The sequence below is a fragment of the Taurulus bubalis genome (genome assembly GCF_910589615.1).
Source record: "Taurulus bubalis genome assembly, chromosome: 16".
Taxonomy (NCBI): Eukaryota; Metazoa; Chordata; class Actinopteri; order Perciformes; family Cottidae; genus Taurulus; species Taurulus bubalis.
In genome coordinates this window covers 8921203-8940477 of record NC_136604.1, presented here as the reverse complement: position 1 = coordinate 8940477, position 19275 = coordinate 8921203, and the positions used below count along the sequence as shown (strand labels likewise).

Genomic DNA, 19275 nt, shown 5'->3' with positions numbered 1-19275 from the left:
AGATGAGAGGATGCACAGAGAAAAAAAAGATTAGGTGGCGTGGAGGAGTGGTCCCATGCAGGTTAAGCTGGCCATGAGACCAAGCAAGCCTGCTTCATTGAGCTTCAGCAGTATTTATATAAACACTGAGCTTGCTACATCATTCACCTTTAGCCAACAACAACTTAATGGGTGTTGTGTTTGCATATCACATAATAATATGCATATGCTTTTGAATATTTGGTGCTGGTAAATACATATTGCTGTGACTTTGTCTATTTCTGGACCTATTGCATTTAGTTTATGGGTCTAAAATGAAATGTGTCAAACACACCCTGCTGTTTGAAGCTGATAACTGGCAGACTGCTGCTGCTGCTGTCTGACTGTCGCACAGGGACCGTTCCTCTGCAGGATGCCGCAAACTGCTGGTGAGACATGCAAAGTTCTTCAAAGGGGATTTAAGACCAATAGTTCACTTAAGTGCTCTAGAGGAGGGGAGGTTGTCCGCTCCGTCAGCCTCCTCCTCCAGAACAGGTGACTGCAACACAGTATACCTGCAGCAGCAGAATCAGCAGCTCCGTATTGCTGCTGCGCTGACTCCAAATGACGTTTTGTCATTGCATTTGTCAAAACAGAAATAAATAAAAAACACATATGCAATCTCTCCTCACTTCATAGCCTATAACATCGGCTATTTCAGATGTCACCCCTCCCAACCCCCTTTGACAGGCATGCGCCATCTCCATCCCAATTGTTGGGTGAAAAAGTGGGCAGTTCAGGATTTCATATCTGGCTTCACTTTCTCTCAACTCCCTCCTTTTCTCTCCGAGCATCGGACTCGTGCGGACAGCAGTCCCAACTCCCCTCGTATACCTGCAGAGCCTCCAGAGCCGCTCTCCTCCCGACAGGACAGTCGCACTGCAGCAAGCCGAGCGCAGCTGACGGAAAATACTTTTTACAGCCGAGAAGTCCGCCCGTCCTGCATCAGCTGAAATGCTGCTGAGAAGAAGCCGGTAGGTTTGATTGCGCCTGCTCTCTTGATGGTGCGCAGTCGATGCGGTCCAAGTTATTTTGAATTTAATGTCGTTTTAAATTATGGTGTAATTTAAGAAAATGACCCTCTTTACCAGTTACGCGCTTCGCAGTATAGTTGCTGTCCTCAGAGGAGGTCCTGAAATTAGGAGCAGTGGTTCATTTCCCCCACAGAAAATGTCAATTTCTGGAAGTGACGCACTTAGTTAAGTACAACTTTCATTTAATTTGCTTTGTGCTTTTTTCTTTTTGGTTTTCTTGCATATTATGAACCCCCCACTGTGTTGTAGAGGAGCTGGTGGACGTGTTTGTTTCTTAGGGGCTCATCATCAGCCCCCATGATTATGTGAGGCTTTGTAATGTTTTTTTCACGCAGGTGAGCATGGACATGTCCATTAAAGTGAATGAAAAACTGACAGCATTGACTTACTGCCCTCCACTTTGATAGAAAGCAACAACACTGCAGCACCTTTTCATTTTATTTCAATGCAATTTCCTCTGGCAGTTCAGCATGAATGCTGCTGAATTTAGGCTCTGAAACGTTGCTCCTGTGTCCTGCAGGAGACACAAGAAGCCAGCTTTTTGTCTTAAGTGCATATTTAGCCTCGTCTGCTTACTGTTTCCACCTCAGGGTTCAGGTAGATTTCACTCATGAGAGTAGAGATATAGTAAAAGAGAGAAAGCTGACTTAAGGGTTCTCTTTCCTTTACTTGGTGGTCCAGTGGTTCTCATAGAGCCAGTGAAGCAAGTCAAACTCAAAGAGCACATATATGGTTCTCTTCTAATCTCTGATCAAAAATGTTAACAAACATAGCCCTTGACCACCTAATCGCATCTTTGGCTAAATTCTAAACCTTGAACATTTTAATTTGCTCATCGATAAAAAGCAGATGCTCAAATTGTCATTTGATTAGCGATCAACGTTGTCTTACCTCATATTAACACTGAATGTCTGTGGAAAACATTTTACACTATTTTATGAATGCACTGAAATTCAGTAGATACTATATGAATTGGCTGTAATGGTGAGGCACATGTTGCATAAGCAGCCAGGACAAAGAAACCACACTGAGTAGGTACCAGGATGACGTTGAAGCTGCAGGGAGTGTGGATGAAGTTGTAACAGTTCTCGGGCAGGATGACAACTAGGAATAATTTATATTATTATTATTATTTTTCAAGTTTTATTCTTCGCTGCCCACGTCTTCAATATTTTCCAGTGGCACATTTTTTTAAAACAAATGTGAGGTAGGGCAAAACAGTACAATTGCTGTTCTATGGAGAATAATACTGCGCTCGTATTATATAATTACAAGTTTGAGTTGAAGCTGAAGTTTATAAATATGAATTTTGTGTTGTGTCCCCCAAAAATATATGCAGCTATGGAGTTTTAAATTCTGTGATCTAAACAGAAGTCGGGTCATTTGGTTCCTTATAAATAGTTAGTTAATCATCCAGTATAAATGCTGAAGTAGCAGCTAATGAGTGTTACAGTAGCCAGCAGCCACGTTCGGATCTGTTGGGACAATGAAGCAGATTTTGAATCACTGAATACCTCAAATGAAAGAGTTCTTGGTAATGCAGTTTTGCATGCTTTATAATGAGCTTGCCAAGCATGTGCTGTGGTCAGTCCACAGATTTGCTGAGTCAGGTCTGAGATCAGGTATTTGTTTGATCCTTCGACTTGTTTCCAGGCACGTTGGGTGGTGAATCGGCTACTGGGTGGCTTTTACAAATCGTTCATCTTGTTGGGAGACAGACAGTGGGTTCATCGGAGATGTCTGCGCGGTTCAGGCTGTGGGAGGTTCCTTTGAGTGAGAGCAACTCATCGGATGTGTGGAGGTGTTACGTTTGATGGTGCTGAGAGTCGGAGGAGGGGTGTTGAGTGAATGGACCCTGTTAGGGCAGCTTAATGTTCATTGATGAGATGACTGCACAACATCTGGAGCTCTGAGTTGTTTCTGAACTTGAGTTTTTGTATTAAGAAGATTCATGAGGGACACAGATGTTGGTGGCAAAGTCGCACAGAAATGATCCAACTGTCCCAAATGCTACATTAGCTGCAGTCACCTCTGAGAACCTATGATTATAGATTAAGTGGATGAAGTGTAAGGAGAGCCGACAGTCACATTTTAAATGTAAGAAAGCGTACGTGCCAAAGTACTACCTAAACTGCAAATTACCTTTCAAGACCAAAGTTATTAATCATGTGCCTTTTTGTAGAAAGTTGTATCTTTGCTTAAGTAATTCATGTCACTTAATTCCTCTTCAGCTTGAAGTAACCACAGTCTTGTTAATGGTTTTAGAAAAAAAGCTGTACCACTCATGTAATAGACTTTAACGTATACAAGAGTGGACTTCTACCTTTTAAAACCTGATTACTGTGCACTTTAGGAGATCCCTGTATTTCATCACTGCCAAAGCTAGTCCCAGCTCAGCGCTTCACAGAGCTCTCATCAGGCTTTGCTTGACCTGGCCAAACTGAGATCAGGAGTTATTTCCCTGCTTGTTGGGGGAGAAGAGGTTTGCCTGAGTTAACCTTGATGCAGACAGTACTGCAGAGGCCACCCACGAGATGTAATGAGCATGCTTTAGTTGTCTGTGCAGCACTGGATCTCAGCATCTGACTTCATGCTCTTTATTCTCTATTAACGCTTAATTCAAATTTAAAGTGGAAAATGTGAAAGGTTTGTGTCGGCTCATGTGGTTTTGACCGACGTCGGTCTTCTTTAGCTTACTTGTATGTTTCTGCAGGAGGAGGAGACTGGATTAGTTCTGCTTGTGAATAATGCGTCAGCTGCAGTTCCTAGACTTGTAAATGCAGTGGGTGGCATTGATTTTTAGCTTGACTTGTCTTCATTGTAGCCCTCATTACAAAAGAGCAGAGCTGCCGAGTGCCTGGTGACGACGAGACTAAAGACTTTATGATCAAGAAAAAGTCTCAAAAATAATCAGCAGCAGCATTTTCTCCTCTGTCATCAGTTTGAATGCACAAACGCAACTCAAGCACAAGCCCACTCTCAGAGCAGTGATACCATTTGAAACAGTGTGCAGTGTTTTAATGTGGCCTTTTGTACAAAGCCTGCTCCAGAACGATTCTTAGTGGTTTGAAACTTCCTTTTCCATCCTTGAAAAGAAGCGAGAGAAAGGAGGGAGAAAAAGCAAGCAAGTGTGCCAGTGCCCCGTCCTTTAATTTCCCTCCGAGGCCTTTTGTAAGGGAGTCGGCCTGAAGTGAAAGCACAGTGTGCAGCTGTCCTCCTGGCCCACTGCTCGCTTTTTGTGAGACGTTTTCTCGTCAAGAATACTAATAGTGATACCAGCCCTGTGGAGTCCACCCAGCTGGCTGAGGAAACAGACAAGAATTATTCTGCCATCAAAGAAGGCCATTTAATGTGACACAAGTTAGCGAGCTGTGTTTGTGCCGAGTGGTTTGATATACTGACACAGAAAAGCTTATCAATGCTTGCTTGACTTTTGGCTCACTTCTGTGGTACGGACCATAGTAATATAATTGTTTTTCTTAATTTACAAGAATCTTCTCCTTGAACTTATGTATATGGAATGTACTTTATGTCTCTCTCTCTCTCTCTCTCTCTCTCTCTCTCTCTCTCTCTCTCTCTCTCTCTCTCTCTCTCTCTCTCTTTCTCTCTCTCTAAAATGAAATAAAAAAGTATGGAAAGCTTTGCATCAACCAACTGCATTGAAGTACTTCTTACATACTCTTTCATAATGATACAATAATACAATTACATACTTCTCTGACAGTTACTCAATACCTTTTGTTGGACTTTTACTTATGTCATAACATAGAAAAACACTACCTCTTACACTTTCCTTTTGGCCAAGTGAACGTCTTCATAAGGCTTGTTTTGTCCATGACAAAAGTCCAATATGCAAATCATTTAATTTACAATCATGAAGACATCCAAATATTATTATTTAAAAAAGCTGGAACCTGTGAATTTTGGGCTTTTTTTGCTTAAAAAATTACTTTGCTGCCACTAGTTGTCTATCTTTCACTAATGGACTGAAGTGAAATCAAAAGTGTTTTTTAATGACGAATGAACATTTGCAGCTTCAGGAGGTTGTGTGAGGTCACTGTGAGCGCCCTGCCATGCCTGCTGGGTTAATAACAGGGCCAGACTGGTGACGGAGAGCTGGCAGGATGCCGCTGGCCTGAGATGCTGTGTCATTAGCTCCCGGAGGTGATGAATAGCTTGCGGTCAGGAGGCTGTGCTCCCAGCTTCCCTTTGAAAACCAGAGAAGTTGCTCTTTTATACTTTATAGTTGAGCTTGGAGATACAAGATAGTATTGCATGTGTTAGTGTTTTACGCAGATTAATATAATTTCCTCCAACTGTACTAATGCAGTCTAACAAAACAGTAACACATCTTTCCTTTATGAAGGTTATGATATTTAGATTTTGTTGAAAATATTTGGGAGAGCTTTTGATTCAACCGTATATTCATTTCGGAAGCTTTAGTCTCGGTTGCATTTTATTGTATTACACTGAGAGGTATTTTTATTAATATTTCACAAGATGTGTCAGTTTATTCTATCTTTAGTGTGCCTTTTTAACATCAGCCCAGAGACAAACAGATGAAAATGAGACTCGTGGACAAATATTTGACTATTTACTTTTCTTTTTTCTGTTGATAAATGTGCATTGTCCCTGTCAAATATACTGATAAAATAGATACAAAATGTTCTGCTTCATTTAAAGCACTGGGAGAAGACTAATAATAAAACACTTCTTAGTATAATTCTAATGCTGTTTTCTATTTTTACAATGTCCACCACTGCAGTAATATCTCAACAACTATTTGATGGATTGCCATGAAAAAATGTGTACAGACATTATTGTTCCTCTGAGTGTTAGCATTTATCTTAAAGCACTGTGACTACGTACAGTCTCACAGATTGGACTGTTGACTGTCAATCTATTCCTAAAAGCAGATTTTATGGTGAACTTGTTTGCTTTCTTCAATAAGTTGTATCGTTCTTCTCTTAAGATAACTGTAAGGTCTAAATCCCTCCGTTTATGGCTTTTCTTTTCATCAGCCTACATAAAGCTTTTCTTTACATGTAAAGTAGTGGTCCAATTCAACAGTAACTAAGCAGTATTACAAAAGCATAATCATATCAAATGCACATAACAAATGGGTCAAAGTCAGAGCATTACAGTGTAACCTTGAATCTGTCTCTTCACTCAGCTGCATATCAATACGTGTGTAAAGCTAAATCCACAGTAGTGGCAGCTGCAGTGAAGGTAGCCCAAAGGTGTGCAGCCTGTGACCTCTAATACTAAAATAAATCAGTCTGGTGAGATCAGTGGAGCTGAATCAACACAGTACATGACTTCCCGTACCTGCAATCGCTCTGCCTATTAAAGGTTAAACATGTGTGAAATTGGAAACTGGTAAGAAGAAAAAATCTGTCATTTGTGTGTCCTTTGTTTCGCTGAGTTTACAACATGGAAACATTTATTGATCTTTATGTCTGTTCAATTTGATCTAATAATAATGATGGTACTAATATCATCTTGTGTTTTCCTCTTTATCTCCATAGACATGTCCAAATACTTCCACTTCTCATTGCAGTCTGCCGCCTCACTCTGGCCTTCCCCACACGAACTCCATCAGCGTTTGGTACATCTGCTTTTTCCTATTATCTCTAACCATCAATATTCCTTCACATTTAGTTATAAGCAAAGAACATAAAGGTGCATTTAAAAGTAAGACTACTAATCGCAGATGGCCACTCCGTCTTTCACGCTAACTCACCTTTTTGTTTCTCCTGCAGATGATATCCGGCAGCTCCGGGTGAACATCCCTCACTCAGGCCCTGTTTCCGCCTCACTGGGCAGCTCCATCTCCATCCCTTGTTTGGTGTCTCTGTCCTCTTCCTCCCCTGTTGCACCGCGGGTCAAGTGGACTGTGGTGTCCGGTGGTGTGGAGACACAGATCTTGGTGGCGAGGGGTCAAAGAGTAAAGGTCAACGAGGCATACCGAGACCGCGCTGCCTGGCTCAACTACACTTCCTCCCCCGATGATCTGTCGCTGTGGTTGGGAGATTTACGCTCCAGTGACTCGGGCCACTATCGCTGTGAGGTGCAGCAAGGCCTGGAGGATGCCAGCGATCTCGTACAACTCAAGGTCAAAGGTAACAAAATGAAACCCGTGGATCATCATTACTGAAGTTTGGAAAGATTCGGATGAATATAAAGGTGATGTAGGATACAACATGTAATGTAGTAACAAAGATATTATGACCTACTTTGATCATAATATGACAATTACTGGTAATATACTGTTGTTAAACGAGCATATCGTATAATCTGTATTTTAAATATATGCTTATATGTGTCTGTTTAGGTGTCGTATTCCACTACAGGGATGCTTTGGGTCGCTACGCGTTTTCCTTCCATCAGGCACAGAGGGCTTGTGAGGCCATCGGGGCACAAATCACGTCTCCTGACCAGCTGCTGGCGGCTTATTACGACGGCTACGAGCAGTGTGATGCAGGCTGGCTGGCAGACCAGTCTGTCAGGTATCTCATCAGCTCTCAGCTCAAACCTATGCTTTACTGTAATGGCTGCACCTCTTTCTTACATTCTAAACCTTTCATTCACATTTCTCAAAAATCCTAATTGTGTTTGGTATATATGTAAAGTATACATTATCTCCTCTAGAATTTAAATCCAAGTTTTAAAAGGTAGAGTTTTCATGAGAAATATGTCTTGTTACCATTATTTTTTTGTAAATATGTTTTATTGATTTTCACAGTTTTTGTTTTCTTGTTACCATTTTGGCAGGTACCCAATCCAGGTGCCCCGTGAAGGTTGTTATGGAGACATGGATGGCCAACCAGGCGTGAGAAACTACGGGACAATGGATCCAGATGATCTATTTGATGTTTACTGTTATGTGGAGGAAACTGATGGTATACATAATGATACCTATTACAAGAGACTGACTCATACTAGATATTTTAGGCCAATTCTGATTCTAGAATATATCAGGTATAATGTATTTAAACAAAATGTGAGAAATGTAATAATACATATTTTGTGTTTGTAGGAGAGGTGTTTTATGAGTCCATCCCACAGCAGTTGTCATTTGATGAAGCACAGTCATACTGCAGAGCAGCAGGAGCAGAGCTGGCTACAACAGCCCAGCTGTACCTGGCATGGAGTGAAGGTCTGGATCGTTGCAGCCCTGGCTGGCTCTCTGATGGCAGTGTACGCTACCCCATCATGACCCCTAGAGAGCGCTGCGGAGGGCCTCTGCCAGGCGTCAAAACCCTTTACCGCTTCAGCAACCAAACTGGCTTCCCACAGCCATCCAGTCTTCATGACGTGTATTGTTTCAGACGTGAGTATTCAGTTTCTCATAAAGTTCCTGTGTATAAAATATAATTTAATTTACATGTCAAAAATTGCATTGGATGCAAAAATGGAAATTCAGGCACATGTAAATGTTAGGTATTTGCAATGTATGTGTATGTAAATAAACTGTAATTATGTGGACAAAATGTTTAAATCAAAGATTCATGTACCTTTCTTGAATCACATTTTTAATCACTTATCTGTACTCTACAGATGATAGGAATGCTCCCACCGTCTCTCCCATGTACAATGTGGCCACAGAGCCTGAGGACATTGGACAAGATGTTATTGTTCTTATGGAAACAGATCAAGAACTGCAACTAAACCAGCATGTAGAACAGGTGGAGCTCAAAGCTGAAAGGGTGCTTGAATCGTTTCCCTTTTTCCCCTCTAAGGAAGTCCTGGTTGACATGCACCCAACAGTTGTATCGGACACAACAGCATCTCATCTCAACAGCACACCTACATTGGATCTCCTCCAGGCATTGAATGAAACTTCATCTCCCACACAAATTAACTCCCAGCATCCTACAGCACTGATGAACACCACTTTTAGCTCCACAGAAACCTACAATTCCCCACAAAACACATCATTACTGCCCAGTATTAATAATGAGACTGATTCCCACCACATCTTGAACTTCACCTTTCACACATCTGAGGCTGAAAGCACCACAGGGATTCCCGACTCATCATTTGAAACTCTCACACATAACCAGACAGTTATACGTAATACATCTGAGAGTCCAAACGATTCGCAAGAAATACAAGAGACCAACTTGGATTTTGACAGATCGCAAGCCAATTACAGCGAGACGGAGAGCAATCAAACTCAAGAGGAGAGTCTCTCGGAGCTAACCTCTATGACCCTTGACCCCATGGTTCAGGTGGAGCTGGATGAGGAAACAGTAGAACATCCTGTGCAGGTGTTTCTCTCAACTCAGGCCTCAAAAGAAGAAGAACTTGTTACACAACCAGCACAAACTACACAATCTACCATCATGGAGCTAACCTCATTGTGGGTCAATCAGGATGGGTCTGGAGAGGATACTCAAGGTATGCTGAACACACATTTAAGTTTCTATGTCTTACAAAAGAACGCACATCATTATATTGGATGAATCATTCAACATTTTGGGAAATATATGTATTCACCCTCTCATTCTCATCTAACTCTTGGCAAGGTAGTAAATAAGAGTATTTTGCTAAATGAATACACTCTTCCTGTAATAGATGTATTTTCATCAAGAAAAATGTGTTGTGCTTTTTTCTAGAGAGTGCCCTTGACATGGAATCAGTCAGCTTCATCGACACATCAGATTCTTCTACTTCCGGCTTCACCACTCATGCGTCACTCTCTACTTCGGCTAGCAGTGCTTCTGCTGAGCCTCGGACAGCACTCCCTGATTTGACCCTTCCATCTGGGTCACGCCATTCTGACAAAGTGGACTTGGATATCTTCTCTGCAGCGCCACATTTGTGGGAGTCCTCAATTTCTAGACAGGAGGGAAGTACAAGCTTAGAAATGGAAGATACAGTGACTCTGGAAAGCGAAGAAAAACAGCTGCACCTGACAAAGTCTGATGACAACCTTGTTTCTGAAGTAAGTTTTGCTACCACTGAGGCTCCAGAGGGGTCGAACACCTCTCAGTTGCCTACTGATTACTCCACAGCACGGTATCGAACATCAGGTTACAGAGTGTATTTGGATACTACGACCACTGGGTATGAAGAGGCAAGTGGACATGAACTTGCTACAGTTACTGCAATCCTTGGAGAAGACAATATACTTGCTCCAACCAATGAAGAGTATGATAAAATTAGCCAAATCATTGAAGAGGAAGTTACAGTTACCCCAACCCTTGAAGAAGAAATGACAGTTTCCCCAACTCTTGAAGAGAAAGCTGAAATTTCCTTTTCACTGGAAGAAGAAGCAAACATTTCCCCAACCCTTGCTCTTGAAGAAGAAGCTAACGTTTCCCCAGTCTTTATAAAAGAAGTTAACGTTTCCCAAACCCATGAAGAAAACAATAACGTCACACTAACTCTTGGAGAAGAAGCTAGCGTTGCCTCAATCCTTGAAGAAGAATCTAGCATTGCCCCAAACCTTGAAGAAAAAGATAATGTTGCGCCAATTGTTGGAGGAGAAGCTGGCATTGCCCCATCCTTGGAAGAAGAAGAGAATGTTGCGCCAACCTTTGAAGAAGAAGCTAGCATTGCCCCAAACCTTGAAGAAAAAGATAATGTTGCACCAACTGTTGGAGGAGAAGCTGGCATTGCCCCAACCTTGGAAGAAGAAGCTAGCATTGCCCCAATCCTTGAAGAAGAAGAAGAAGAAGAAGAAGAGAATGTTGCCCCAACCTTGGAAGAAGCTAGCATTGCCCCAATCCTTGAAGAAGAAGAGAACGTTGCCCTAACCTTTGAAGAAGAAGCTAGCATTGCCCCAATCCTTGAAGAAGAAGAGAACGTTGCCCTAACCTTTGAAGAAGAAGCTAGCATTGCCCCAATCCTTGAAGAAGAAGAGAACGTTGTCCCAACCTTCGAAGAAGAAGCTAGCATTGCCCCAATCCTCGAAGAAGAAGAAGAGAACGTTGCCCTAACCTTCAAAGAAGAAGCTAGCATTGCTCCAATCCTTGAAGAAGAAGAGAATGTTGTCCCAACCTTCGAAGAAGAAGCTAGCATTGCCCCAACCCTCGAAGAAGAAAAGAACGTTGCCCCAACCTTCGAAGAAGAAGCTAGCATTGCCCCTATCCTTAAAGAAGAAATATATATTGCACCAACCCTTGTCCTTGAAGAAGAAGCTAGCATTGCCCCAACCCTTATAGAAAAAGTTAATGTTGCCCCAACCCTTGAAGAAGAAGCGAACGCTGCCCAAACCTTTGAGGAGGACTTCACCATCTTTCCACTCGATTTACAAACATCCAACTGGGCGCTGCTGACCACCACAACAGGACCCCAAGAGTCTCTGAATGATATCGAGTACAGCAGAAAAAACTCCCCCACCACCTTCACTGCAGCTCGACAATCCTCCTCGAGTACCAAGCCCACTGCTGCTACCACAAAGACCACCATCACGTCCACCCCACACTGGTCCAGACGCACTTGGAGCCCGACCACTTCAGCACCAGATGTGTTCCACAAGACGGCTGAGCCCCCGAAGGTGTCAACCTTCATACCACCAGTGGATCAAGGTCTGGTGGATGTTGAGTTTAGTCTCACCCAGCTGCCCACCCTTCTTATCTTGCCCAATGAGAGGGCAGCAGTAGGCGGTACAGGGAAAGCTTCAGGTAATGTTAAAGCCACTCTCATCAGCCTAACCACCCTCCTCTTGCTACTCGACGCAATGATGCACTAAAATCCCCGATCTGTCCTCAACCTGCCTTTACTCCATTTCCTGTAAAACACCTCCCCTCCTTTTTCAAATGACTTCCCACGTTTGTTTCACTTGTTGTCTCAGAAAGCCCACTCACCCTTCTGACTCCTCCCGCTTCACCTTAAAATGCTCCTCACTGCTCTCCTTGTGACCCCTACCTCCCCTTCGAGATACTCACGCTGGGACAGCTCCCATTTGACTTTGGTCAACAGTCCATCCACTCTTGTTGTGCATGATGTTTTCTTCCTCATCCAAAGATTGACTTCTGTGAAGTCCTGTAATATACTGGTATGAGTCTTTCAGTGCTTCTTCTACAGCGATTTTCTGCAAGAGGGATAGTTTTGGTGATAGCGTTAGTAAAGCTTTTCTCAATATCTTAATCAGTTGGTTTTATTTGTAAATAATACATCTATGCACCAAGTGCAAATTATTCTCTTTCCAATTACCTTCTTCTTGCTAACTTGCAGTAGTCTTTTGCAGTAATCTGGAAGTAACATGACAAGGGACTTTTCTCTGGAATGTAACAGTGATTATGTTGAACACAACAGCATTGATAAGTGCAACAGCAATAATGTTTTATATTTAATCGATAACTTGACATCAATTTTAGTCTTGTACTGCTATTTTAAACAGCACAGATTGTTATTATGTTCATACGCACAAATGTTGTTCAATGTTTATTTGTTGTTAAGTAGTGGCATTTCAAAAAGAAAAAAGTAAATCGCCCCTATGGGTCATTAATGTTTCTCAAATCATGTTTTATTGTGTAATCATGATTTTCCAAGATTTGTACAGTATTGTGTTTTTAGGTGTAAGAATGATAAAAAATCAACTAACATATGTTTGTTTTTGTCTCACCATCAGTTGATAAATCTGTTCTAAGTCTCAAAAGTTTTAGTCAACTGTAAAATGTTTTATTTGTTCCTACTACTAAATATGTGTAGTAGGAACAAATAAAACATTTTGCATTGTGTGGAAGCCAATATCTGCAAGAAAAACAAGTTAGGCATGATACAAATGTAAAGGTAAGTCAATATTTTTTCAGTCAAATTTTTTGACTCACTTACCCACAATTTAGCCTCAGTATTTGGTAATTTTGACTTATCGTGAGTATTTAAAATTTTGACAGTGCCATCTTTTTTTTCCTGCAGAAATTGGCTTCCGTAGTATTTGCATACATCCAGGGAATCGTCTAATTGTATAATCAGAATAGACAAAACAAGACAGAATTATATGTATATGTTACATCTCATTACAGGATAACTCATGTACTTTACATCAAAGTGCATTCAGCAACAGAACAGAACTTAAGATGATATGCAAACAAACTAGAGTGGCATTGCACGAGGCTCCATCCATCTTTACAGATGTTTTCAGGTTCTGCATCACAAAACAGAGTTTCTCTTTACTAGCAATCCTGTTTTATCAACTACTTGACACGTTCCAGTCAGCAATATTTGTGGTAATAGTTGACACTTAAAGGCTTCACTTATTACATTTGCCTAAACATTTGGGACATGGTATCGAGAGGTATGAGAGTTAAGTCTATTAACAAATAAAGGACAGAAGAGGATATGCTTTTTTGAAAGATAAACAGTAGCAGCTGTTACAATAGGTTTGGGTGATTAACAATATATTTTCATTTAACAGGGGTCATATTATTTTATTGTATCCAACATGGTGAAGATGCTGTACGTCACATTGATTCACATCCGCTGATTGATCTCCCATTTAAACTCAAGACGACTACGAAGCTCTAGTTATTCTAACGTTGCAGTTAAACCTTTTTTTCTGTCTGCATACATACAGTATTGTATATTTATCACTATGTAAACACCTTTTCACTGTCAGCATGATATTAGTCATGGTGATGATACATATTCATTTATTGAGACAAGCTTTCAGACAGAGTCAGAAAGCTTGCAGTGTGAGTAAATTAATATTGCACTGATCGGAGCTGGCAGATGCTTTTGCTAATTTTTCACATTTAATCTCAGCTTCAGCGCCTCCATTTAGCTTTAATTTGGGGAGCAGTGGTGTTTAAACATTGGACTATTGTGGAAATTTCCCATCACACTATTTGTGGTGATAAAAGACTGGAGACTCAGCACTTTAAGACAGTGGGAAAGCCACTAAGAAAAGCCACTAATTATTCATTCAGTAATTGAAATGACAAACTAAATGACTCACCTAATTACCTTCAGGCAATTTATTGTTGTGTGCTGTTTGAGGAAACTACACGAACACAGAGGAAACATGCAGACATGTCAGCAGAAAGGGCTGAGAGTTGAACCAAGGTTCTTGTTGCTGTGCAAAAAAATCAAAGTAGAGATGGCATCATGGGTCACAGCACACGGTTTAAATGTTTTATACTGAACCGCAGTTGTGTATTTTTCCGCAAAACTGAGTGAGGGTTTTACCTTGAGGGCACATGATTCTCATTTGACTTGTGTAAAACAGTTATTACCTTCCACATACACACACACACTGACCTAATGAAAAGATTTGACTTGCAGTATAATTACAGACACCACATAGTTCTTGTTTATAGGGTGTCAAAGGAAGTAAATCAACCAAATTCACTTGTAAAATGTTTAATTGCAGTTTGGACACACATGCCTCCATTTTGCCATCTTTTACAGATTTAAAACATTTAACTCCAACCCCTCTTTTTCTTCAGGACTTTAAACTAAAAGGTTTTTGTTCGTAGCAGCTGTTTCGTAACAACTGTGCAATCGAGTGTAATCATCCATGTAGGAGTTTGACAACATAAAGTCCCAGTAACACAGACAATTTGACTTACTCAAATAGGTCAAGACTAAAACTTCAAACTTCCTATCGAAAATGTCATGATTAACTGACTTCTCTTGGTCTCCAATTTGTGATTACATTAGTTTCCTTAACATAGTTAAAAAATTGTGAATAATGGTCTGTGCAAGCATTTTTAAAAGCATGGAATAGCCTATGTCAGTTAAAGGGTGAGCAACCCCAATAAATTATGACTGGAAAGACCAGAAAACACCAAAGTATTTATCACTTGTGTGCATTTGTAAATCCCATAGCATGTTTCATGTAATAAATAATGACCAAAACAGATGGTATGCTGACACAGATCACAACAACGTCTGTTGATTGTCATGTGTAATTGTTTCTATTTGTATTTGGAAGTTTTTGTTGTGTACGAAATACAATTAATTGTAATGTCTTGTGGTGAATGCCCAAACTGAAACGTGGATAGAGTAGACCAGGTTATCATAAGGAAAAATGTATTGCGGTTTTAGATGACACGACCCTCTAAGTTTTTGTGGTATTATATTTGGCATCATTAAAGCTGCAACTCACACAAGGACCATTTCAACGTGTTTTCTGTTAATGAAGAGTGGAAGAAGAAGAAGAAGAAGAAGAAGAAGAAGAAGAAGAAGAAGAAGAAGAAGAAGAAGAAGAAGAAGAAGAAGAAGAAGAAGAAGAAGAAGAAGAAGAAGAAGAAGAAGAAGAAGAAGAAGAAGAAGAAGAAGAAGAAGAAGAAGAAGACAGGTATCATAGACAAAGAAGACAGAAGACCTGAGGAGTTTGACTTCATGTGACACTGACATTTGTCCCCTGGTGGCAGTAGCTCAGGTGGCAGATGGCTCCTGGTGCTTCAACATGTTCTTTGGTGGCCTTTAGTATGGCACGACTATTTAATAATAATACTTTTCTCATATTAATCTATCTCTATACATGTGTGTAATTCACTGGAATACATGTGCAGTTGCGATTACTGCATCCTCTAACTTCAATCTTCATTTTTCTCAAATATTTTGACGCAGCAAATCCTTTTTTTATCCTGATATTTATTCTTCAAACACAATAATAGAGAATAAAAGACTTCAATAATACTGTGGGCTGTGCTCACATGTAGTTTCTGCAGTAGAATAACCTGAAGTTGTCCTCTGTTTTGTTCCAGATGCCTGTGTGAATGACCCCTGTCTCAATGGAGGCACCTGCACTGACCGGGACGGGCAGATTCAATGTCTCTGTTTGCCATCATACGGAGGAGACTTCTGTCAGACCGGTGAGCTCTCTGCTTTCTCGGAGTGGAAACTGTTTCTGTCGTGTCTGTCAAACCAGTTGTGAATCTGTTTCTTAGAATATAGGACTTCACACACTGCGGGATAAAACCTGTCACGGGTTGTTGATTGTCCCGTCTCCTCCTCTGTGATGTTTTCAGACCTGGAGAGATGTGAACCAGGCTGGGATAAGTTTCACGGTTTCTGCTACCGACACTTCAGCCAGCGCCTGAGCTGGGAGGTCGCGGAGCAGCACTGTCGCATGCTGGGAGCTCACCTGGTGTCCATCATAACCCCCGAGGAACAGAGCTACATCAACAGTAGGTTTAGGTTCAACACGTTGCTTTGTCCAACACAAGTGTGTCTTGAGGATGGAATGTAATTGCCTTATTTTTCTACCCAGACAACTACAAAGAATACCAGTGGACCGGTTTGAATGATAAAACCATTGAGGATGATTTCCGTTGGTCTGATGGCAACCCGATGGTGAGCAATATAAGAAACCACGAGTGTGACTGAGCTCATACTAAATACATCCACTCATGTGTGTGAACACCAAACACCCTACAGTGCATCACAAGAGAGACACTTTAAATATTTAAAAGAAATATGGAACTTTAAAGGGGCATATCACAGATTTTACACCTCAAGTAAAACTACATACACAATTAAGTATATTTCCAAATGTGTTGAGATAGCTCAAGTCAAATACTGAATCGTGGGAGTAGCGTCCAATAGATTCCAATAGATAATTGGAATGTTCTCCTTTGATTTCGTATGTTAGAACTCTCCTTTGTCCATCATTATGTGTTGATCCACCCCTTGGTAAGATCCCAAATTCCCAAAGTCACCAGAATTTTAGGTTTTAGGAAATCAGTCAGGCTAAGTGATGATTTAATGCTGCGTTTTTGATTTCTCACAGTTTACTAAAAATATCTATTGAATTAATTCGAAAGTTGTGTGACATTTATATGATACTACTTCATAAAAAATAAGGAAATAAGTGAGAAGAACCATTTTATTAATGCAGATTTACTTCTCCATGTTCTGATTATTATTATTACTATTGTACAACCCGTGTATTTCCTCTTCATGTATACAGCTGTATGAGAACTGGTACAAAGGGCAGCCAGACAGCTATTTTCTGTCTGGTGAAGACTGCGTGGTGATGGTGTGGCACGATGAGGGACGATGGAGTGACGTACCCTGCAACTACCACCTTGCGTATACCTGCAAGAAAAGCACTTGTGAGTAGTAGAAATGAGACCAGTAGAGCTCCTCATTCATGGTTTCAACTCCCTCTTGTGGCGGTTTTGGGCGGTTATACCATCATACATCCGCCCCAATAAGGGACCCAACTTGTCTCAACTCTTCCAACAGCCTCATGTGGACCACCGCCCAGGGTCCGAAACGCCTCCATCTTTGGAAAAAGCAGACAGAGATACGAGACCAACGCAGTTGTGCGTTATCACTGCGCCCCGGGTTTCCAGCAGAGATTAACTCCTCTCATCAAGTGTCTGTCTGCAGGCAGGTGGGAGAGGCCCCAGGTCCTGTGCATCCCTGGTAAGATAAAAGAGTATCATAAGTTAACCCTGACAAACAAATCTATTTCTGAAAAAACTTAATGAAATTCTGTTGCGTTTTAACTTAATTGTTCTCCCTGTACTATAAGTCAGCTATGAAGTGACACAGTGACTGTGAGGTCGATTTATGTTATCAGATACATACAATATGTCTCAGCTGTCATTTTCTTATTGAAAGGGTTGTATTCTTCTTCTTTTTTTCCAAAACCAACAATTTATCCTACTTACAATATTATTGTTGTATCCAAAGTTAAGTATTTCCTGAGTACCATATCGAGCTTCACTTTTGCCCCAAAACTGTTCAAATTGCATCAGCGAGCCACACCTAGTATCCCATCCTTCATCTTACTGAACATATTGTTTGAGTTTGTGACAAATTAAATCTTGGAATGTGTATTCACCCGCAGCCAAATGGATTTAGTTACTTTGAATGACTTAAAAAAAAAAAAAATGAAATACAAATATATATGTGACGTACTTCTAAAGATGTCCCTCTTCAGGAGAAACAAATAGGTTTGGGACTGAGTGCCACAGAAGGGTATAGGCAAGTTTGAAAGCATTGATTGACTGATACCCAAAGTCCAGATATTAGGACCTAAAAAGACATATTGTTGCATCCCTAGTCTTTTTAGTGGAGTTTGTTGACAAATAAACAAATTGGAGAATAATTCTTGACCAGCCTGAATAGAGTTATTGCATCATCTTTCAGAGGCCGGAGGCCCAACCCAACACCCTGAAGTGACGCCACAGACCAACGGCAAACCTGCTGCCATTGAAGACGAGTTTGAAGCCACTAGAGAGACACCACAGTACTGGGACATCAAGTTTTAAAAGTCAGACATGCTTTCCTTCCTCGTCTTCCCTCTTAAATTCTGTTGTTTTAACATGACATGGTGCCAAGAATCAAACGCTTTTACCAATGAACGCTTCAACAGGACAATATGAACCACAGACTCATATAGATACAAACTGAAGCTTCCTCTCAGCGAAGAAGCCCAGTGCACGTACAGGCTTTCTTTCCTCTTTATGGATTAAACGTTCCTACTTTTTGATGTCCTTTAGAATATTTTCTACTGTGTTGTGGTTTAATGTAGTGCTAGCAGAGTGAACAATAGGTTAAAGTAGAGAGCTCCAAATTACTGTCAGCTCCAAATCTTCATTAAAGTAAAAAGGTTCTGGTTTTTGTTCTGGAATCTTTTATAAAAATGGTGCTAAATGTCTTTAGAAACGTTTTTCTCCAACATAAATGTTTTCCCTGCGACTCCAAAGCACAAAGTCAATTATCAAGTAATAAGTACTGTACATAACTACATTCATTTTCACACCTGTGATTACTGCTGTCCGCATTCTCCTGAGAGAAACCTTTTATCTTTTATTTTCCAGCAGACACAGTTTTGTTCGTCGGCTTTATGTTGTAATAAAGTTTTGTAGAACAGAGCAAAGAATAAATCGTTCTCTTATTTTACCCTTGGCACTGTGTGCGGGCTTCATTTCATAGACATGTACTTTTTATGTACTATTTTATGCGACTTTACATTTATACTCTACAACATTTCAGTTGGAAATACTTATCCGACATTAGTTACTTTTCAAATAAAGATTTTATATGTCAAACATGTGATCAGTTTATAAAGAATGCATTGTTATAGAGAAAACTAACAGAATATGCAGTTGTTAAAATTAGAGACATGTGGATACTGCTTTGACATTAATGAACAAGGAATACAATTCCTCAATGTAACTCTTTGATGAGGCGTAATGAGTATTTACTTCGGATACTTTGAGAACAATTTTCCGCTAATACCAATATATATTTACTTGAGTACGATTTTGAATGCAATGCTTCTTCCACCACTGCTTGTTGGTTCATT

The 19275-nt window shown here is 40.6% G+C and overlaps 1 protein-coding gene across 1 annotated transcript; it reads left to right on the top strand.

The window, feature by feature from the left end:
- Positions 1-6765: 6765 nt before the first annotated feature.
- Positions 6766-18863, top strand: LOC306748350 (brevican core protein-like; the record flags this gene model as incomplete). The annotated part of the gene is made up of 13 exons (XM_079231510.1): positions 6766-7174; positions 7387-7561; positions 7827-7954; positions 8092-8385; positions 8613-8761; positions 9287-9455; positions 11255-11686; positions 15719-15826; positions 15983-16141; positions 16225-16307; positions 16924-17068; positions 17202-17384; positions 18114-18863. The coding sequence occupies 13 exons, from the start codon at positions 6766-6768 to the stop codon at positions 18233-18235; spliced, it is 2556 nt and encodes an 851-aa protein (XP_079087636.1). The 3' UTR covers positions 18236-18863.
- Positions 18864-19275: the final 412 nt, after the last annotated feature.